This window comes from Oncorhynchus mykiss, chromosome 13 (genome assembly GCF_057628025.1).
Source record: "Oncorhynchus mykiss isolate SJ-2025 chromosome 13, ASM5762802v1, whole genome shotgun sequence".
NCBI classification, from domain to species: domain Eukaryota; kingdom Metazoa; phylum Chordata; class Actinopteri; order Salmoniformes; family Salmonidae; genus Oncorhynchus; species Oncorhynchus mykiss.
Window position 1 is genome coordinate 81,923,871 of NC_143034.1, and position 22,500 is coordinate 81,946,370.

At 46.5% G+C, this 22,500-nt stretch overlaps 1 protein-coding gene across 1 annotated transcript in view; it reads right to left on the reverse strand.

Annotated features, from left to right (window-relative positions):
* grin2aa (glutamate ionotropic receptor NMDA type subunit 2A a) overlaps window positions 1-22,500 on the reverse strand; it is a 346,195-nt gene that overhangs the window by 33,996 nt on the left and 289,699 nt on the right. Inside the window, exons 6-8 of the mRNA XM_090194485.1 lie at window positions 20,346-20,548; window positions 6,539-6,710; window positions 4,743-4,896 (exon numbers count right to left, since the gene is read on the reverse strand). Coding sequence (XP_090050611.1) covers window positions 4,743-4,896; window positions 6,539-6,710; window positions 20,346-20,548 — 529 coding nt within the window. The remainder of the gene's footprint in view (window positions 1-4,742; window positions 4,897-6,538; window positions 6,711-20,345; window positions 20,549-22,500) is intronic.

The window sequence follows — 22,500 nt, forward strand, 5'->3', positions numbered from 1 at the left end:
TAGTGGTGCTGTATAGATCAGTCCTGTTAGTGGTGCTGTGTAGATCAGTCCTGTTAGTGGTGCTGTGTAGATCAGTCCTGTTAGTGGTGCTGTATAGATCAGTCCTGTTAGTGGTGCTGTATAGATCAGTCCTGTTAGTGGTGCTGTATAGACCAGTCCTGTTAGTGGTGCTGTATAGACCAGTCCTGTTAGTGGTGCTGTATAGACCAGTCCTGTTAGTGGTGCTGTATTGATCAGTCCTGTTAGTGGTGCTGTATAGACCAGTCCTGTTAGTGGTGCTGTATAGATCAGTCCTGTTAGTGGTGCTGTATAGATCAGTCCTGTTAGTGGTGCTGTATAGATCAGTCCTGTTAGTGGTGCTGTATAGACCAGTCCTGTTAGTGGTGCTGTATTGATCAGTCCTGTTAGTGGTGCTGTATAGATCAGTCCTGTTAGTGGTGCTGTATAGATCAGTCCTGTTAGTGGTGCTGTATAGACCAGTCCTGTTAGTGGTGCTGTATAGATCAGTCCTGTTAGTGGTGCTGTGTAGACCAGTCCTGTTAGTGGTGCTGTATAGACCAGTCCTGTTAGTGGTGCTGTATAGACCAGTCCTGTTAGTGGTGCTGTGTAGACCAGTCCTGTTAGTGGTGCTGTATAGACCAGTCCTGTTAGTGGTGCTGTGTAGACCAGTCCTGTTAGTGGTGCTGTATAGACCAGTCCTGTTAGTGGTGCCGTGTAGATCAGTCCTGTTAGTGGTGCTGTATAGACCAGTCCTGTTAGTGGTGCTGTATAGACCAGTCCTATTAGTGGTGCTGTATAGACCAGTCCTGTTAGTGGTGCTGTATAGACCAGTCCTGTTAGTGGTGCTGTATAGATCAGTCCTGTTAGTGGTGCTGTATAGATCAGTCCTGTTAGTGGTGCCGTGTAGATCAGTCCTGTTAGTGGTGCTGTATAGACCAGTCCTGTTAGTGGTGCTGTATAGACCAGTCCTGTTAGTGGTGCTGTATAGACCAGTCCTGTTAGTGGTGCTGTATAGATCAGTCCTGTTAGTGGTGCTGTATAGACCAGTCCTGTTAGTGGTGCTGTATAGACCAGTCCTGTTAGTGGTGCTGTATAGACCAGTCCTGTTAGTGGTGCTGTATAGATCAGTCCTGTTAGTGGTGCTGTATAGATCAGTCCTGTTAGTGGTGCTGTATAGATCAGTCCTGTTAGTGGTGCTGTATAGACCAGTCCTGTTAGTGGTGCTGTATAGACCAGTCCTGTTAGTGGTGTTGTATAGACCAGTCCTGTTAGTGGTGCTGTATAGATCATTCCTGTTAGTGGTGCTGTATAGACCAGTCCTGTTAGTGGTGCTGTATAGACCAGTCCTGTTAGTGGTGCTGTGTAGATCAGTCCTGTTAGTGGTGCTGTATAGACCAGTCCTGTTAGTGGTGCTGTATAGATCAGTCCTGTTAGTGGTGCTGTACAGATCAGTCCTGTTAGTGGTGCTGTATAGACCAGTCCTGTTAGTGGTGCTGTATAGATCAGTCCTGTTAGTGGTGCTGTATAGATCAGTCCTGTTAGTGGTGCTGTATAGATCAGTCCTGTTAGTGGTGCTGTATAGACCAGTCCTGTTAGTGGTGCTGTATAGACCAGTCCTTTTAGTGGTGCTGTATAGATCAGTCCTGTTAGTGGTGCTGTATAGACCAGTCCTGTTAGTGGTGCTGTGTAGATCAGTCCTGTTAGTGGTGCTGTATAGACCAGTCCTGTTAGTGGTGCTGTATAGATCAGTCCTGTTAGTGGTGCTGTATAGACCAGTCCTGTTAGTGGTGCTGTATAGACCAGTCCTGTTAGTGGTGCTGTATAGACCAGTCCTGTTAGCGGTGCTGTATAGATCAGTCCTGTTAGTGGTGCTGTATAGATCAGTCCTGTTAGTGGTGCTGTATAGACCAGTCCTGTTAGTGGTGCTGTATAGATCAGTCCTGTTAGTGGTGCTGTATAGACCAGTCCTGTTAGTGGTGCTGTATAGATCAGTCCTGTTAGTGGTGCTGTATAGACCAGTCCTGTTAGTGGTGCTGTATAGACCAGTCCTGTTAGTGGTGCTGTATAGACCAGTCCTGTTAGTGGTGCTGTGTAGACCAGTCCTGTTAGCGGTGCTGTATAGATCAGTCCTGTTAGTGGTGCTGTATAGACCAGTCCTGTTAGTGGTGCTGTATAGATCAGTCCTGTTAGTGGTGCTGTATAGATCAGTCCTGTTAGTGGTGCTGTATAGACCAGTCCTGTTAGTGGTGCTGTATAGACCAGTCCTGTTAGTGGTGCTGTATAGACCAGTCCTGTTAGTGGTGCTGTATAGACCAGTCCTGTTAGTGGTGCTGTATAGACCAGTCCTGTTAGTGGTGCTGTATAGATCAGTCCTGTTAGTGGTGCTGTATAGACCAGTCCTGTTAGTGGTGCTGTGTAGACCAGTCCTGTTAGTGGTGCTGTATAGACCAGTCCTGTTAGTGGTGCTGTATAGACCAGTCCTGTTAGTGGTGCTGTATAGACCAGTCCTGTTAGTGGTGCTGTATAGACCAGTTCTGTTAGTGGTGCTGTATAGATCAGTCCTGTTAGTGGTGCTGTATAGACCAGTCCTGTTAGTGGTGCTGTGTAGATCAGTCCTGTTAGTGGTGCTGTATAGATCAGTCCTGTTAGTGGTGCTGTATAGACCAGTCCTGTTAGTGGTGCTGTATAGACCAGTCCTGTTAGTGGTGCTGTATAGACCAGTCCTGTTAGTGGTGCTGTATAGACCAGTCCTGTTAGTGGTGCTGTATAGACCAGTCCTGTTAGTGGTGCTGTATAGATCAGTCCTGTTAGTGGTGCTGTATAGATCAGTCCTGTTAGTGGTGCTGTATAGATCAGTCATGTTAGTGGTGCTGTATAGACCAGTCCTGTTAGTGGTGCTGTATAGACCAGTCCTGTTAGTGGTGCTGTATAGATCAGTCCTGTTAGTGGTGCTGTATAGACCTGTCCTGTTAGTGGTGCTGTATAGACCAGTCCTGTTAGTGGTGCTGTATAGACCAGTCCTGTTAGTGGTGCTGTGTAGATCAGTCCTGTTAGTGGTGCTGTATAGATCAGTCCTGTTAGTGGTGCTGTATAGACCAGTCCTGTTAGTGGTGCTGTATAGACCAGTCCTGTTAGTGGTGCTGTGTAGACCAGTCCTGTTAGTGGTGCTGTATAGATCAGTCCTGTTAGTGGTGCTGTATAGACCAGTCCTGTTAGTGGTGCTGTATAGACCAGTCCTGTTAGTGGTGCTGTATAGATCAGTCCTGTTAGTGGTGCTGTATAGACCAGTCCTGTTAGTGGTGCTGTATAGACCAGTCCTGTTAGTGGTGCTGTATAGACCAGTCCTGTTAGTGGTGCTGTATAGATCAGTCCTGTTAGTGGTGCTGTATAGATCAGTCCTGTTAGTGGTGCTGTGTAGATCAGTCCTGTTAGTGGTGCTGTATAGATCAGTCCTGTTAGTGGTGCTGTATAGACCAGTCCTGTTAGTGGTGCTGTATAGATCAGTCCTGTTAGTGGTGCTGTATAGATCAGTCCTGTTAGTGGTGCTGTATTGATCAGTCCTGTTAGTGGTGCTGTATAGACCAGTCCTGTTAGTGGTGCTGTATAGACCAGTCCTGTTAGTGGTGCTGTATAGATCAGTCCTGTTAGTGGTTCTGTATAGATCAGTCCTGTTAGTGGTGCTGTATAGACCTGTCCTGTTAGTGGTGCTGTATAGACCTGTCCTGTTAGTGGTGCTGTATAGACCAGTCCTGTTAGTGGTGCTGTATAGACCAGTCCTGTTAGTGGTGCTGTGTAGATCAGTCCTGTTAGTGGTGCTGTATAGATCAGTCCTGTTAGTGGTGCTGTATAGACCAGTCCTGTTAGTGGTGCTGTATAGACCAGTCCTGTTAGTGGTGCTGTGTAGACCAGTCCTGTTAGTGGTGCTGTATAGATCAGTCCTGTTAGTGGTGCTGTATAGACCAGTCCTGTTAGTGGTGCTGTATAGACCAGTCCTGTTAGTGGTGCTGTATAGATCAGTCCTGTTAGTGGTGCTGTATAGACCAGTCCTGTTAGTGGTGCTGTATAGACCAGTCCTGTTAGTGGTGCTGTATAGACCAGTCCTGTTAGTGGTGCTGTATAGATCAGTCCTGTTAGTGGTGCTGTATAGATCAGTCCTGTTAGTGGTGCTGTGTAGATCAGTCCTGTTAGTGGTGCTGTATAGACCAGTCCTGTTAGTGGTGCTGTATAGACCAGTCCTGTTAGTGGTGCTGTATAGATCAGTCCTGTTAGTGGTGCTGTATAGATCAGTCCTGTTAGTGGTGCTGTATTGATCAGTCCTGTTAGTGGTGCTGTATAGACCAGTCCTGTTAGTGGTGCTGTATAGACCAGTCCTGTTAGTGGTGCTGTATAGATCAGTCCTGTTAGTGGTGCTGTATAGATCAGTCCTGTTAGTGGTGCTGTATAGACCAGTCCTGTTAGTGGTGCTGTATAGATCAGTCCTGTTAGTGGTGCTGTATAGATCAGTCCTGTTAGTGGTGCTGTATAGATCAGTCCTGTTAGTGGTGCTGTATAGATCAGTCCTGTTAGTGGTGCTGTATTGATCAGTCCTGTTAGTGGTGCTGTATAGACCAGATGCAGCATGTATTAACAGAATATGAGAGGGACAGTTCTGTTTTTTAAATTTTTTTTTGATAAACACAATCTGTCAGGTGGTGAAAACAACACAGACAACCCAAATGTCCCCAAAACACGGGGAGGGTTACCAAGGAAGGCGGACGGGGAGACGGTTCCGTTGCTACGGGAGACCATGACGCTTATTCCAGTTTCCACGAACGGGACGGAGAAATCGATGACCTCAGAACGCTCCTCATTGATCGTCAGAGAGCCGACGGCCATGACAGCTTTCTTATAGACCACCTGGGAGGGAGGGAGGGAGGGAGGGAGGGAGGGAGGGAGGGAGGGAGGGAGGGAGGGAGAGAGAGGAGGGAGGGAAGAAGAGAGGGATGAGGGAGGGAAGGAGAGAGAGGAGGGAGGGAGGGAAGCAAGGAAGGAGAGAGGGAGGAGGGAGGGAGGGACAGCAGGGGGAGAAAGACAAGGAGAGAGAAGGAGAGAGGGATGAGAGAGGGAAGGAGAGAGGGAGGAGAAAGGGAAGGAGAGAGGGAGGGACAGCAGGGGGAGAAAGACAAGGAGAGAGAAGGAGAGAGGGAGGAGAGAGGGAAGGAGAGAGGGAGGGACAGCAGGGGGAGAAAGACAAAGAGAGAGAAGGAGAGAGGGAGGAGAGAGGGAAGGAGAGAGGGAGGAGTGAGGGAAGGAGAGAAGGAGAGAGGGAGGAGGGAGGGAAGAACAGAGAAGGAGAGAGGGAGGAGAGAGGGAAGGAGATACGGAGGAGAGAGGGAGGAGAGATGGAAGGAGAGAGGGAGGGAGGAGGGAGGGAAGGAGAGAAGGAGGAGAGAGGGAGGAGAAAGGGAAGGAGAGAGGGAGGAGGGAGGGAGGGAGGGAAGGAATGAGAGAGGGAGAGGGAGGGATGGAGGGAGGGAGGGAAGGAGAGAGGGAACGATAGAGGGAGGAGGGAGGGAGAGTGGGGGGAGGAGGGAGGGAGAGTGGGGGGAGAAAGACATGGAGAGAGATGGAGTGAAGGAGGGAGAGACAGGTTCTGGGTTAATCTTTAATCTAGTGTGTTAGCGTGTTGTTGTTGATGTCGTTAGTAGGAAGTCACTGCTGTATATTATAATGCTACAGTATAATGCTGAGACTAGCCTTTTAGCCATTAGCTAAACACAGTAAAATGATGCTACAGTATAATGCTGAGACTAGCCTTTAGCCATTAGCTAAACACAGCAAAATGATGCTACAGTATAATGCTGAGACTAGCCTTTAGCCGTTAGCTGAACACAGTAAAATGATGCTACAGTATAATGCTGAGACTAGCCTTTAGCCATTAGCTAAACACAGTAAAATGATGCTACGGTATATTGCTGAGACAAGCCTTTAGCCATTAGCTAAACACAGTAAAATGATGCTACAGTATAATGCTGAGACTAGCCTTTAGCCATTAGCTAAACACAGTAAAATGATGCTACGGTATATTGCTGAGACAAGCCTTTAGCCATTAGCTAAACACAGTAAAATGATACTACAGTATAATGCTGAGACTAGCCTTTAGCCATTAGCTAAACACAGTAAAATGATACTACAGTATAATGCTGAGACTAGCCTTTAGCCATTAGCTAAACACAGTAAAATGATGCTACAGTATAATGCTGAGACTAGCCTTTAGCCATTAGCTAAACACAGTACAATGATGCTACAGTATAATGCTGAGACTAGCCTTTAGCCATTAGCTAAACACAGTAAAATGATGCTACAGTATAATGCTGAGACTAGCCTTTAGCCATTAGCTAAACACAGTAAAATGATGCTACGGTATATTGCTGAGACTAGCCTTTAGCCGTTAGCTGCGTAAACTACGATGTTGTTTTAACTATGAGACAGGACAGAGTAAAACTAACAATCACCTGTATGATATTATAACATATTATAATTATTATTAATCACTCACCTCTCCCACCATCCCGTTCCACACGTTGTTGATCTTCTTCCCATGTTTACCGTTGGTAACCAGGTAGAGATCGTAGGTGAACTTCACGTACTTCGCGATCTTCTTCAGGATGTCGATGCAGAATCCTTTACAGCACTTTTTAATGTAGGTCCCGCCCGCCTCTGTGGTGTTGCTGTGGAAACGCAAAAATAATGATAATCTGTGATTGTCTGAAACTTTAATACCACTTCTTTATATAGACAACTTTCATTGGCTGAAGATTTCAGAACCCCCCCCAACATGGACACGTCATTGGCTGAAGATTTCAGAACCACCCCCTTCCCCCCCAACATGGACACGTTATTGGCTGAAGATTTCAGAACCCCACCCCCCCCCCTTCCCCCCCAACATGGACCAGTCATAGGCTTTAGAACCCCATTGGTTAAAACCCTCTTTATATGGACATTAGCTGAATTGTATAACATGTGGAAATGGTCATGTGTCATTGGCTGGTGGGAGGAGAAAGAGAGAGAGCGAAGGGGGGTGGTGGGGGGGGGGGGGGGGGTGAAAGATAGAGAGAAGGGGGGGGTAGTGAGAAGGGGGGGGGGGGGGTAGGGTTTTGATCTCCATGTGAATATTGAAACTACCTCACACAGCTGAGAATGGCCCTTGGAATTCTACTGTAACAGAATAGGTCTGTCTGTCTCCATGATGTTACTGTAACAGAATAGGTCTGTCTGTCTCCATGATGCAACTGTAACAGAATAGGTCTGTCTGTCTCCATGATGTTACTGTAACAGAATAGGTCTGTCTGTCTCCATGATGTTACTGTAACAGAATAGGTCTGTCTGTCTCCATGATGCTACTGTAACAGAATAGGTCTGTCTCCATGATGCTACTGTAACAGAATAGGTCTGTCTGTCTCCATGATGCTACTGTAACAGAATAGGTCTGTCTCCATGAAGCTACTGTTACAGAATAGGTCTGTCTGTCTCCATGATGCTACTGTAACAGAATAGGTCTGTCTCCATGATGCTACTGTAACAGAATAGGTCTGTCTGTCTCCATGATGTTACTGTAACAGAATAGGTCTGTCTGTCTCCATGATGCTACTGTAACAGAATAGGTCTGTCTCCATGATGCTACTGTAACAGAATAGGTCTGTCTGTCTCCATGATGCTACTGTAACAGAATAGGTCTGTCTCCATGATGCTACTGTAACATAATAGGTCTGTCTGTCTCCATGATGCTACTGTAACAGAATAGGTCTGTCTCCATGAAGCTACTGTTACAGAATAGGTCTGTCTGTCTCCATGATGCTACTGTAACAGAGTAGGTCTGTCTCCATGAAGCTACTGTAACAGAATAGGTCTGTCTGTCTCCATGATGCTACTGTAACAGAGTAGATCTGTCTCCATGAAGCTACTGTAACAGAATAGGTCTGTCTGTCTCCATGATGTTACTGTAAGAGAATAGGTCTGTCTGTCTCCATGATGCTACTGTAACAGAATAGGTCTGTCTCCATGATGCTACTGTAACAGAATAGGTCTTGTCTGTCTCCATGATGTTACTGTAACAGAATAGGTCTGTCTGTCTCCATGATGCTACTGTAACAGAATAGGTCTGTCTCCATGAAGCTACTGTTACAGAATAGGTCTGTCTGTCTCCATGACGCTACTGTAACAGAGTAGGTCTGTCTCCATGAAGCTACTGTAACAGAATAGGTCTGTCTGTCTCCAAGATGCTACTGTAACAGAGTAGGTCTGTCTCCATGAAGCTACTGTAACAGAATAGGTCTGTCTGTCTCCATGATGTTATTGTAACAGTATAGGTATGTCTGTCTCCATGATGCTACTGTAACATAATAGGTCTGTCTCCATGATGCTACTGTAACAGAATAGGTCGTGTCTGTCTCCATGATGTTACTGTAACAGAATAGGTCTGTCTGTCTCCATGATGCTACTGTAACAGAGTAGGTCTGTCTCCATTATGCTACTGTAACAGAATAGGTCTGTATGTCTCCATGATGCTACTGTAACAGAATAGGTCTGTCTGTCTCCATGATGCTACTGTAACAGAATAGGTCTGTCTGTATCCATGATGCTACTGTAACAGAGTAGGGCTGACGTCATGATGCTACTGTAACAGAGTAGGTCTGTCTGTCTCCATGATGCTACTGTAACAGAATAGGTCTGTCTGTCTCCATGATGGTACTGTAACATAATAGGTCTGTCTGTCTCCATGATGCTACTGTAACAGAATAGGTCTGTCTGTCTCCATGATGCTACTGTAACAGAATAGGTATGTCTGTCTCCATGATGCTACTGTAACAGAATAGGTCTGTCTGTCTCCATGATGCTACTGTAACAGAATAGGTCTGTCTGTCTCCATCCCCTCTCTCCTCTCCTCCTCTATCCTCCTCTTTCTATACTCCCTTCCTAGCCATCCCCTCTCTCCTCTCCTCTCTCACCTCCTCTCTCCTCCTCTTCCTATACTCCCTTCCTAGCCATCCCCAGTCCTCGGCCCAGAGACGCTGATCTAACTCTTGTTAATTTAAATGGTCCTCGCTCTCCACAGGAGCAGAATGGACAGACAGCAGGTAGCTGTTTACAAACATTTATAATCACACTGTCCTTAGGAGATTGATAGGCCAAGTGTAACATATTACTATATTATTACATGGAGTCTTCTGTATTGTATTATGGGAGCAATGCACTGCACTGCACTGTACTGACTCACTGTACTGACTCACTGTACTGACTCACTGTACTGACTCACTGTACTGACTCACTGTACTGTACTGACTCACTGAACTGCACTGTACTGCACTGTACTGTACTGACTCACTGTACTGTACTGCACTGACTCACTGTACTGCACTGCACTGTACTGACTCACTGTACTGCACTGTACTGCACTGTACTGTACTGACTCACTGTACTGTACTGCACTGACTCACTGTACTGCACTGTACTGTACTGACTCACTGTACTGTACTGTACTGACTCACTGTACTGTACTGTACTGACTCACTGTACTGTACTGTACTGACTCACTGTACTGCACTGTACTGTACTGACTCACTGTACTGTACTGCACTGACTCACTGTACTGCACTGTACTGTACTGACTCACTGTACTGTACTGTACTGACTCACTGTACTGTACTGTACTGACTCACTGTACTGTACTGTACTGACTCACTGTACTGCACTGTACTGTACTGACTCACTGTACTGTACTGTACTGACTCACTGTACTGTACTGACTCACTGTACTGCACTGTACTGTACTGTACTGACTCACTGTACTGCACTGTACTGTACTGACTCACTGTACTGTACTGTACTGACTCACTGTACTGTACTGACTCACTGTACTGTACTGACTCACTGTACTGTACTGTACTGACTCACTGTACTGTACTGACTCACTGTACTGCACTGTACTGTACTGACTCACTGTACTGTACTGCACTGACTCACTGTACTGCACTGTACTGTACTGACTCACTGTACTGTACTGTACTGACTCACTGTACTGTACTGTACTGACTCACTGCACTGCACTGTACTGACTCACTGTACTGCACTGTACTGCACTGTACTGTACTGACTCACTGTACTGTACTGCACTGACTCACTGTACTGCACTGTACTGTACTGACTCACTGTACTGTACTGTACTGACTCACTGTACTGTACTGTACTGACTCACTGTACTGTACTGTACTGACTCACTGTACTGCACTGTACTGTACTGACTCACTGTACTGTACTGCACTGACTCACTGTACTGCACTGTACTGTACTGACTCACTGTACTGTACTGTACTGACTCACTGTGCTGTACTGTACTGACTCACTGTACTGTACTGTACTGACTCACTGTACTGCACTGTACTGTACTGACTCACTGTACTGTACTGTACTGACTCACTGTACTGTACTGTACTGACTCACTGCACTGTACTGCACTGCACTGTACTGTACTGTACTGACTCACTGTACTGCACTGCACTGTACCGACTCACTGTACTGCACTGCACTGTACTGTACTGACTCACTGTACTGTACTGTACTGACTCACTGTACTGTACTGACTCACTTTACTGTACTGACTCACTTTACTGTACTGACTCACTGTACTGACTCACTGTACTGACTCACTGTACTGTACTGACTCACTGCACTGCACTGCACTGCACTACACTGTACTGTACTGACTCACTGTACTGTACTGACTTCATGTACTGTACTGTACTGACTTCATGTACTGTACTGTACTGACTTACTGTACTGTACTAACTCACTGTACTGTACTGACTCACTGAACTGACTCACTGTACTGACTCACTGTACTGTACTGACTCACTGTACTGTACTGACTCACTGTACTGTACTGACTCACTGCACTGCACTGCACTGCACTGCACTGCACTGCACTGCACTGACTCACTGTACTGTACTGACTCACTGTACTGTACTGACTCACTGTACTGACTCACTGTGATGTACTGACTCACTGTACTGACTCACTGTGATATACTGACTCACTGTACTGACTTACTGTACGGACTCACTTTACTGACTCACTTTACTGACTCACTGTACTGACTTACTGTACAGTAATGTACTGTACTGTAATGACTCACTGTACTGTAATGACTCACTGTACTGTATTGTACTGTATTGTACTGTACTGACGCACTGCACTCATTTACTGTAATGACTTACAGTACTGTAATGTACTGTACTTACTCACTGTACTGACTCACTGTACTGACTCACTGTACTGACTCAATGTACTGCACTGTAGTGACTCACTGTACTGTACTGCACTGACTCACTGTACTGTACTGCACTGCACTGCACTGTACTGACTCACTGTACTGACTTACTGTACTGTAATGTACTGTACTGACTCACTGTACTGACTCACAGTACTGTACTGACTCACTGTATTGTACTGACTCACTGTACTGACTCACTGTACTGACTCACTGTAATGTACTGAATCACTGAACTGACTCACTGTAATGTACTGACTCACTGTACTGACTCAATATACTGTACTGACTCACTGTACTGACTCGCTGTACTGTACTGACTCACTGTACTTACTCACTTTACTGTACTGACTCACTGTACTGTACTGACTTACTGTACTGTACTGACTCACTGTACTGTACTGACTCACTGTACTGTACTGGTTCGCTGTACTGACTAACTGTACTGTACTGACTCACTGCACTAACTCACTGTACTGACTCACTGTACTGTACTGACTCACTGCACTAACTCACTGTACTGACTTACTATACTGACTCACTGTACTGTACTGACTCACTGTACTGACTCACTGCAATGTACTGACTCACTGTACTGACTCAGAGTTGTGAAGAGTTGTGCTGATTGGTGCAGAGGTGGGCAGAGTTGATCAGAGTTGTGCTGATTGGTGCAGAGGGGGGCAGAGTTGATCAGAGTTGTGCTGTTTGGTGCAGAGGGGGGCAGAGTTGTTTCTCTCCCTCTTTTTCCAGCTCTCCTCTCCTCTCCTCTCCTCTCCTCTCCTTCCCTCTCCTCTCCTTTCCTCACCCCTCCTCTCGTTCCCTCTCTCCTCTCCTTTCCTTCCCTCTCCTCTCCTCTCCTTCCCTCCCTCCCTCTCCTCTCCTTTCCTCACCCCTCCTCTCGTTCCCTCTCTCCTCTCCTTCCCTCTCCTCTTCTCTCATTCCCTCACCCTGCTCTCATTCCCTCACCCCTCCTCTCCTTCCCTCACCCCTACTCTCATTCCCCCTCTCCTCTCCTCTCCTCTCCTCTCCTCTCCTCTCCTCTCCTCTCCTCTCCTCTCCTCTCCGACAGTTCTCCATGGGTAATCACCCAGCCATCTGTGTGTGTGAATCTAAGACAGCATTGTTCAAAAACAAACAAACACACACCTGGGACCCTCATTTAACTTGTAGATATATTGTAATGGGGAAGAGATGTCCTTTAGCCGTCAAACTGACCAACTAAAGTCCAAACAGCACTTCTATAAAAGTCACAACATTCTCTACAACTAAGGGGCTCTGGGACTAAAGTATTTAGAAATCTAACCACTAAAGTCCAAACAGCACTTCTATAAAAGTCACAACGTTCTCTAGGGGCTCTGGGACTAAAGTATCAGAAATCGAAGGGATGGTGAGGGGAGAGAGATAGAGAGATAAACAGACAGAGAGACACGGAGAGATGGATATATATACAGTGCCTTGCGAAAGTATTCGGCCCCCTTGAACTTTGCGACCTTTTGCCACATTTCAGGCTTCAAACATAAAGATATAAAACTGTATTTTTTTGTGAAGAATCAACAACAAGTGGGACACAATCATGAAGTGGAACGACATTTATTGGATATTTCAAACTTTTTTAACAAATCAAAAACTGACAAATTGGGCGTGCAAAATTATTCAGCCCCCTTAAGTTAATACTTTGTAGCGCCACCTTTTGCTGAGATTACAGCTGTTAGTCGCTTGGGGTATGTCTCTATCAGTTTTGCACATCGAGAGACTGACATTTTTTCCCATTCCTCCTTGCAAAACAGCTCGAGCTCAGTGAGGTTAGATGGAGAGCATTTGTGAACAGCAGTTTTCAGTTCTTTCCACAGATTCTCGATTGGATTCAGGTCTGGACTATGACTTGGCCATTCTAACACCTGGATATGTTTATTTTTGAACCATTCCATTGTAGATTTTGCTTTATGTTTTGGATCATTGTCTTGTTGGAAGACACATCTCCGTCCCAGTCTCAGGTCTTTTGCAGACTCCATCAGGTTTTCTTCCAGAATGTTCCTGTATTTGGCTCCATCCATCTTCCCATCAATTTTAACCATCTTCCCTGTCCCTGCTGAAGAAAAGCAGGCCCAAACCATGATGCTGCCACCACCATGTTTGACAGTGGGGATGGTGTGTTCATGGTGATGAGGTGTGTTGCTTTTACGCCAAACATAACGTTTTGCATTGTTGCCAAAAAGTTCAATTTTGGTTTCATCTGACCAGAGCACCTTCTTCCACATGTTTGGTGTGTCTCCCAGGTGGCTTGTGGCAAACTTTAAACAACACTTTTTATGGATATCTTTAAGAAATGGCTTTCTTCTTGCCACTCTTCCATAAAGGCCAGATTTGTGCAATATACGACTGATTGTTGTCCTATGGACAGAGTCTCCCACCTCAGCTGTAGATCTCTGCAGTTCATCCAGAGTGATCATGGGCCTCTTGGCTGCATCTCTGATCAGTCTACTCCTTGTATGAGATGAAAGTTTAGAGGGATGGCCAGGTCTTGGTAGATTTGCAGTGGTCTGATACTCCTTCCATTTCAATATTATGCACAGTGCTCCTTGGGATGTTTAAAGCTTGGGAAATCTTTTTGTATCCAAATCCGGCTTTAAACTTCTTCACAACAGTATCTCGGACCTGCCTGGTGTGTTCCTTGTTCTTCATGATGCTCCCTGCACTTTTAACGGACCTCTGAGACTATCAGAGTGCAGGTGCATTTATACGGAGACTTGATTACACACAGGTGGATTGTATTTATCATCATTAGTCATTTAGGTCAACATTGGATCATTCAGAGATCCTCACGGAACTTCTGGAACTTCTGGAGAGAGTTTGCTGCACTGAAAGTAAAGGGGCTGAATAATTTTGCACACCCAATTTTTCAGTTTTTGAATTGTTAAAAATTTTTGAAATATCCAATAAATGTCGTTCCACTTCATGATTGTGTCCCACTTGTTGTTGATTCTTCACAAAAAAATACAGTTTTATATCTTAATGTTTGAAGCCTGAAATGTGGCAAAAGGTCGCAAAGTTCAAGGGGGCCGAATACTTTCGCAAGGCACTGTATATATATATATATATATATATATATATATATATATATATATAGAGAGAGAGAGAGATATATATATATATATATATAGAGAGAGAGAGAGAGATAGACACTCCCATATCTACTGGGTGAAATTGCACAGTGTGCCATCACAGCAGCAAGATTTGTGACCTGTTGCCACGAGAAAAGGGCAACCAGTGAAGAACAAACACCATTGTAAATACAACCCATATTTATGCTTATTTATTTTATCTTGTGTCCTTTAACCATTTGTACATTGTTAAAACACTGTATATATATATATAATATGACATTTGTAATGTCTTTATTGTTTTGAAACCTCTGTATGTGTAATGTTTACTATTCATTTTTATTGTTAATTTCACTTTATATATTCACTTTATATATTATCTACCTCACTTGCTTTGGCAATGTTAACACATGTTTCCCATGCCAATAAAACCCTTGAATTGAATTGAATTGAATTGATAGAGAGATAAACAGACAGAGAGACACGGAGAAATGGATATATATATATATAGAGAGAGAGAGAGAGAGAGACAGGGAGAAAGAGAGAGACAGAGACAGAGAGAGAGAGAAAGAGAGAGAGAGAGAGAGAGAGAGAAAGAGAGAGAGAGAGAGAGAGAGAGAGACAGAGAGAGAGAGAGAGAGACAGAGAGAGAGAGAGAGAGACAGAGAGAGAGAGAGAGAGAGACAGAGAGAGAGAGAGAGAGACCGAGAGAGAGAACGAGAGCGAGAGAGAGAGACAGAGAGAGAGAGAGACAAAGAGAGAGAGAGAGAGAGACAGAGAGAGAGAGAGTGAGACAGAGAGAGAGAGAGACAGAGAGAGAGAGAGAGACAGAGAGAGAGACAGAGAGACAGAGAGAGAGACAGAGAGAGAGCGACAGAGAGAGAGAGACAAAGAGAGAGAGAGAGAGAGAGAGACAGAAAGGGGCACCCAGAGAGCAGTAGGGTGCTCTAAATGTGTCCAGGTCTGATGATGTGATAGTCCTGGGACAGAGGGTAATGGGATATGGAGCTGCAACACTAATCCTAATGCTCTGCTGTCTCTCTCACGCACACACACAGACACACACAAACACCTGACATGAACACACACAGTCACACACAATCCTGTTCTATAAGAGGTCTGTGTTAGATATAGAGTCTGCAGTTGTCTGTGGTCGGTCGATAGAGGATCCTCTCTGAATCAATTTATGACTACTTCTCTTTAATTACTGGTGACAGAGAGAGAGAGAGAGAGAGAGAGAGAGAGAGAGACAGAGACAGAGAGACCGAGACAGAAAGAGAGAGAGTTTTCAGACCCCTTGACTTTTTCACATTTTGTTAGGTTACAGCCTTATTTCTAAATTTGAATAAATCGTTTTTTCCCTCATCAAGCTACACACAATACCCCAGTGCCACCAAAGATTCTGGGTTCGAGTCCAGGCTCTGTCACAGCCGGTCACACAATTGGCCCAGCATCGTCCGGGTTAGGGAGGGTTTGGCCAACCGGGATATCCTTGTCTCATCGTGCACTAGCGACTCCTGTGGCGGGCCGGGCGCAGTGCACGCTGACCAGGTCACCAGGTGCACGGTGTTTCTGGGTTGGATGTGCATTGTGTCAAGAAGCAGTGCGGCTTGGTTGGGGTTGTGTTTACGGAGGACGCACGGCTCTCGACCGTCGCCTCTCCCGAGTCCGTACGGGAGTTGCGGCGATGAGACAACAACCAATTGGGTGAGAAAAAGGGGTCAAAATAAATAATATCTGAAATTTCACATTTCCATAAATATTCAGACCCTTTACTCAGTACTTTGTTGAAGCATCTTTGACAGCGATTACAGCCTGGATTCTGTATCCTTCCATCTCTTCTCCTTCCCTCTGTTCTGGATTCTGTATCCTTCCATCTCTTCTCCTTCCCTCTGTTCTGGATTCTGTATCCTTCCATCTCTTCTCCTTCCCTCTGTTCTGGATTCTGTATCCTTCCATCTCTTCTCCTTCCCTCTGTTCTGGATTCTGTATCCTTCCATCTCTTCTCCTTCCCTCTGTTCTGGATTCTGTATCCTTCCATCTCTTCTCCTTCCCTCTGTTCTGGATTCTGTATCCTTCCATCTCTTCTCCTTCCCTCTGTTCTGGATTATGTATCCTTCCATCTCTACTCCTTCCCTCTGTTCTGTCCTGGTTTGATTGACACCTCAAAACTACCTGATTCTGAAACCTTATTTTCTTCCTCATCAAGCTACACAACTATACCCCATAATGACAGAGCAGAAAAGAAACAGGCTCCGGAGCAGGTTTTCATCAAGGATATCTCTCTATACTTTGCTCTGTTCATCTTTGCCTCGATCCTGACTAGTCTCCCTTCTACTGAAAAAACATCCCCACAGCATGATGCTGCCACCACCACCGTGCTTCACCGCAGGGATGGTGCCAGGTTTCCTCCAGACGTGAAACTTGGCATTCAGGCCAAAGAGTTCAATCTTGGTTTCATCAGACCAGAGAATCTTGTTTCTCATGGTCTCAGAATCCTTTAGGTCCCAGCTGACTGTCATGTACCTTTTACTGAGGAGTGCCTTCCGTCTGGCCACTGTACCATAAAGCCCTGATTGGTGGAGAGCAGAAAGTAGTTCTGAGTAGGTAGTGATGTAGTGTAGTAGGGAAGTCTCAGGGTAGTGGTTAGGCTGTCCCTGGGTTGTGGTTAGGCTGTCCCGGTTCAGTTAGACCAGACAGAAAGTAGTTCCTGAGTAGGTAGTGGTGTAGAGTCCCAGGGAGGTGGTTAGGCTGTCCAAGGGTAGTGGTTAGGCTGTCCCAGTTCAGTTAGACTAGGGCAGAAAGTAGTTCCTGGGGAGGTAGTGGTGTAGAGTCCTAGGGTAGTGGTTAGGCTGTCCCATGGTTGTGGTTAGGCTGTCCCAGGATAGTGGTTAGGCTGTCCCATGGTAGTGGTTAGGCTGTCCCAGTTCAGTTAGACCAGACAGAAAGTAGTTCCTGAGTATGTAGTGGTGTAGAGTCCCAGGGAGGTGGTTAGGCTGTCCCACTTCAGTTAGACCAGACAGAAAGTAGTTCCTGAGTATGTAGTGGTGTAGAGTCCCAGGGTAGTGGTGAGGCTGTCCCAGGGTAGTGGTTAGGCCGTCCTAGTTCAGTTAGACCAGGGCAGAAAGTAGCTCCTGGGTAGGTAGTGGTGTAGAGTCCCAGGGTAGTGGTGAGGCTGTCCCACTTCAGTTAGTCTAGACAGAAAGTAGTTCCTGAGTATGTAGTGGTGTAGAGTCCCAGGGTAGTGGTGAGGCTGTCCCAGGGTAGTGGTTAGGCCGTCCTAGTTCAGTTAGACCAGGGCAGAAAGTAGTTCCTGGGTAGGTAGTGGTGTAGAGTCCCAGGGTAGTGGTTAGGCTGTCCCATGGTTGTGGTTAGGCTGTCCCAGGATAGTGGTTAGGCTGTCCCATGGTAGTGGTTAGGCTGTCCCAGTTCAGTTAAACCAGACAGAAAGTAGTTCCTGAGTATGTAGTGGTGTAGAATCCCAGGGTAGTGGTTAGGCTGTCCCATGGTAGTGGTTAGGCTGTCCCAGTTCAGTTAGACCAGACAGAAAGTAGTTCCTGAGTAGGTAGTGGTGTAGAGTCCGAGGGAGGTGGTTAGGCTGTCCCAGGGTAGTGGTTAGGCTGTCCCAGTTCAGTTCGACCAGACAGAAAGTAGTTTCTGAGTAGGTAGTGGTGTAGATTCCCAGGGTAGTGGTTAGGCTGTCCCAGTTCAGTTAGACCAGACAGAAAGTAGTACCTGAGTAGGTAGTGGTGTAGAGTCCCAGGGTAGTGGTTAGGCTGTCCCATGGTTGTGGTTAGGCTGTCCCAGGATAGTGGTTAGGCTGTCCCAGGGTAGTAGTTAGGCCGTCCCAGTTCAGTTAGACCAGACAGAAAGTAGTTCCTGAGTCGGTAAAGGTGTAGAGTCCGAGGGAGGTGGTTAGGCTGTCCCACTTCAGTTAGACCAGACAGAAAGTAGTTCCTGAGTAGGTAGCGGTGTAGAGTCCCAGGGTAGTGGTTACGCTGTCCCATGGTAGTGGTTAGGCTGTCCCAGTTCAGTTAGACCAGGGCAGAAAGTAGTTCCTGAGTAGGTAGTGGTGTAGTCCCAGGGTAGTGGTTAGGCTATCCCAGTTCAGTTAGACCAGACAGAAAGTAGTTCCTGAGTAGGTAGTGGTGTAGAGTCCCAGGGTAGTGGTTAGGCTGTCCCAGGGTAGTGGTTAGGCTGTCCCAGTTCAGTTAGACCAGACAGAAAGTAGTTCCTGAGTAGGTAGTGGTGTAGAGTCCCAGGGTAGTGGTTAGGCAGTCCCAGGGTAGTGGTTAGGCTGTCCCAGTTAAGTTAGACCAGACAGAAAGTAGTTCCTGAGTAGGTAGTGGTGTAGAGTCCGAGGGAGGTGGTTAGGCTGTCCCAGGGTAGTGGTTAGGCTGTCCCAGTTCAGTTAGACCAGACAGAAAGTAGTTCCTGAGTAGGTAGTGGTGTAGAGTCCGAGGGAGGTGGTTAGGCTGTCCCAGGGTAGTTGTTAGGCTGTCCCAGTTCAGTTAGACCAGACAGAAAGTAGTTCCTGAGTAGGCAGTGGTGTAGAGTCCGAGGGAGGTGGTTAGGCTGTCCCAGGGTAGTGGTTACGCTGCCCCAGTTCAGTTAGACTAGGGCAGAAAGTAGTTCCTGAGTAGTTAGTGGTGTAGAGTCCCAGGGCAGTTGGATTATAGAACTGTAATATTGCTGGGGGCTTGAAAAGAACATCCCCAGGGTGACTCTCTCTGTCTCTCTCTCTCTCAATGTTTCTCTATCTCTATCTCTCTCTCTTTCCATGTTTGTCTCTATGTCTCTCTCTCTCCCATCCCTCTCTCTCTCTATGTCTCTCTCTCTCTGTCTCTCCCATCTCTCTCTCATCTCTCTCTCTCTCTCTCTCTCTCTGTCTCTCTCTCTATGTCTCTATATCTCTCTCTCTCTCTCTCTCTCTCGCTCTCTATGTCTCTCTCTCTTTGTCTCTATCTCTGTCTTTGTCTCTATCTCTCTCTGCTCACTGGTCAGGAATGGATCACTGCCTCTGCATGCATGGATAATCCTACTCTCTCTCCATCCCACTTTCTCTCTATTACTATCTGAGTGAGTGAGTGAGAGAGAGAGAGAGAGAGAGAGAGAGAGAGAGCGAGAAAGAAAGAGAGAAAGAGAGAGAGACAGAAAGAGACAGAAAGAGACAGATAGAGAGAGAGAGACAGAGAGACAGAGAGACAGAGAGAGAGTGAGAGAGAGCGAGAGGACAGAAAGAGACATAGAGAGAGAGAGAGAGAGAGAGAGAGAAAGAGAGAGAGAGAGAGAGATGGGAGAGACAGAGAGAGAGAGAGAGAGAGGCCTATAGGTGTAGCAGTATTTGGAGACCATAGCTCGAGGGGGGTCAAAGTGCTGACAGTGAGCAAAGAGGCTGCTGAACTCATCTAAAACCACAGTAAATGGTCTTTAGGAGGCCAAGCCTTAGATAAACATTACTCAATATATCTGTAGATTAGGAAGAGAAGGAGACAGAGAGTGACACATGGAGGAGGGAGAAAGAGAAGAGGATAGGGAGAGAAAGAGATAGAGAAAATCATAGAAAAAAAGCAGAGAGAGAGAGTGAGAGGAGAGGAGAGGAGGGAGAGGAGAGGAGAGGAGAGGCGATGCGAGGCGAGGCGAGGCGAGGCGAGGAGAGGAGAGGAGAGGAGAGGAGAGGAGAGGAGAGAGATGAGAGGAGAGGCGAGGAGAGGAGATGAGAGGAAACGAGATGAGAGGAGAGGAGAGGAGAGGAGAGGAGAGAGAGGAGAGGAGAGGAGAGGAGAGGAGAGGAGAGGAGAGGAGAGGAGAGGAGAGGAGAGGAGAGGAGAGGAGAGGAGAGGAGAGGGGTATATACTCAGTCTTTCACGTGTTTTCTACAGGTAGAAAGGAAGGAAAGGAAGAATAGAGAGAAGGTGTGATAGAAGGATAGACTCACTCCTTGATGTGCTTCCTACAGGGAACAGAATTCCTCATACAAGTTCCAGTGAGCCTCTCCACGTCTTCGACGATGACGAAGGGTTTCTCCTCCAGAGTCACGATGGACAGATGGTTGTCATCCGTCTCCGCGTCGCCGAACGAGTTGAAGCGCGGCCACACGTGGTACTTCAACGTCAGGCTACGGTTGTCCAAACGACCCATCTGGAGACGCACAGGGACATGGGGTTACACAGCTGAACACACATAAACACACGGAGCTCTTCAGAAAATATCCCTTGAATTATTCAACATTGTGTTGTGTTATAGTCTGAATTCAAAACGGATGAAATATAAATGTTTTCTCTCACCCATCTACTCACCATCACCTCATAATGACAAAGCGCAAACATGTTTTTATACATTTTTTGCAAATGTATTGACAGTTTAATACAATAATATCTAATTTAAAGTTCTAGAATCCCCGGAAACTGTCCTATACTGTCCTTATCCTGCGACAGTTCTAGAACCCCGGAAACTGTCCTGTACTGTTCTGATCCTGCGACAGTTCTAGAACCCCGGAAACTGTCATGTACTGTCCTGATCCTGCGACAGTTCTAGAACCCCGGAAACTATCCTGTACTGTCCTGATCCTGCGACAGTTCTAGAACCCCGGAAACTGTCATGTACTGTCCTGATCCTGCGACAGTTCTAGAACCCCGGAAACTGTCATGTACTGTCCTGATCCTGCGACAGTTCTAGAACCCCGGAAACTGTCATGTACTGTCCTGATCCTGCGACAGTTCTAGAACCCCGGAAACTGTCCTGTACTGTCCTGATCCTGCGACAGTTCTAGAACCCCGGAAACTGTCCTGTACTGTCCTGATCCTGCGACAGTTCTAGAACCCCGGAAACTGTCCTGTACTGTCCTGATCCTGCGACAGTTCTAGAACCCCGGAAACTGTCCTGTACTGTCCTGATCCTACGACAGTTCTAGAACCCCGGAAACTGTCCTGTACTGTCCTGATCCTACGACAGTTCTAGAACCCCGGAAACTGTCATGTACTGTCCTGATCCTGCGACAGTTCTAGAACCCCGGAAACTGTCCTGTACTGTCCTGATCCTACGACAGTTCTAGAACCCCGGAAACTGTCATGTACTGTCCTGATCCTGCGACAGTTCTAGAACCCCGGAAACTGTCCTGTACTGTCCTGATCCTGCGACAGTTCTAGAACCCCGGAAACTGTCCTGTACTGTCCTGATCCTACGACAGTTCTAGAACCCTGGAAACTGTCCTGTACTGTCCTGATCCTACGACAGTTCTAGAACCCCGGAAACTGTCATGTACTGTCCTGATCCTGCGACAGTTCTAGAACCCTGGAAACTGTCCTGATCCTACGACAGTTCTAGAACCCCGGAAACTATCCTGTACTGTCCTGATCCTACGACAGTTCTAGAACCCCGGAAACTATCCTGTACTGTCCTGATCCTACGACAGTTCTAGAACCCTGGAAACTGTCCTGTACTGTCCTGATCCTACGACAGTTCTAGAACCCCGGAAACTATCCTGTACTGTCCTGATCCTACGACAGTTCTAGAACCCCGGAAACTGTCATGTACTGTCCTGATCCTGCTACAGTTCTAGAACCCCGGAAACTATCCTGTACTGTCCTGATCCTACGACAGTTCTAGAACCCCGGAAACTATCCTGTACTGTCCTGATCCTACGACAGTTCTAGAACCCCGGAAACTGTCATGTACTGTCCTGATCCTGCTACAGTTCTAGAACCCCGGAAACTATCCTGTACTGTCCTGATCCTACGACAGTTCTAGAACCCCGGAAACTATCCTGTACTGTCCTGATCCTACGACAGTTCTAGAACCCCGGAAACTGTCATGTACTGTCCTGATCCTGCTACAGTTCTAGAACCCTGGAAACTGTCCTGTACTGTCCTGATCCTGCGACAGTTCTAGAACCCCGGAAACTATCCTGTACTGTCCTGATCCTGCGACAGTTCTAGAACCCCGGAAACTATCCTGTACTGTCCTGATCCTGCGACAGTTCTAGAACCCCGGAAACTGTCCTGTACTGTCCTGATCCTGCGACAGTTCTAGAACCCCAGAAACTGTCCTGTACTGTCCTGATCCTGCGACAGTTCTAGAACCCCGGAAACTAT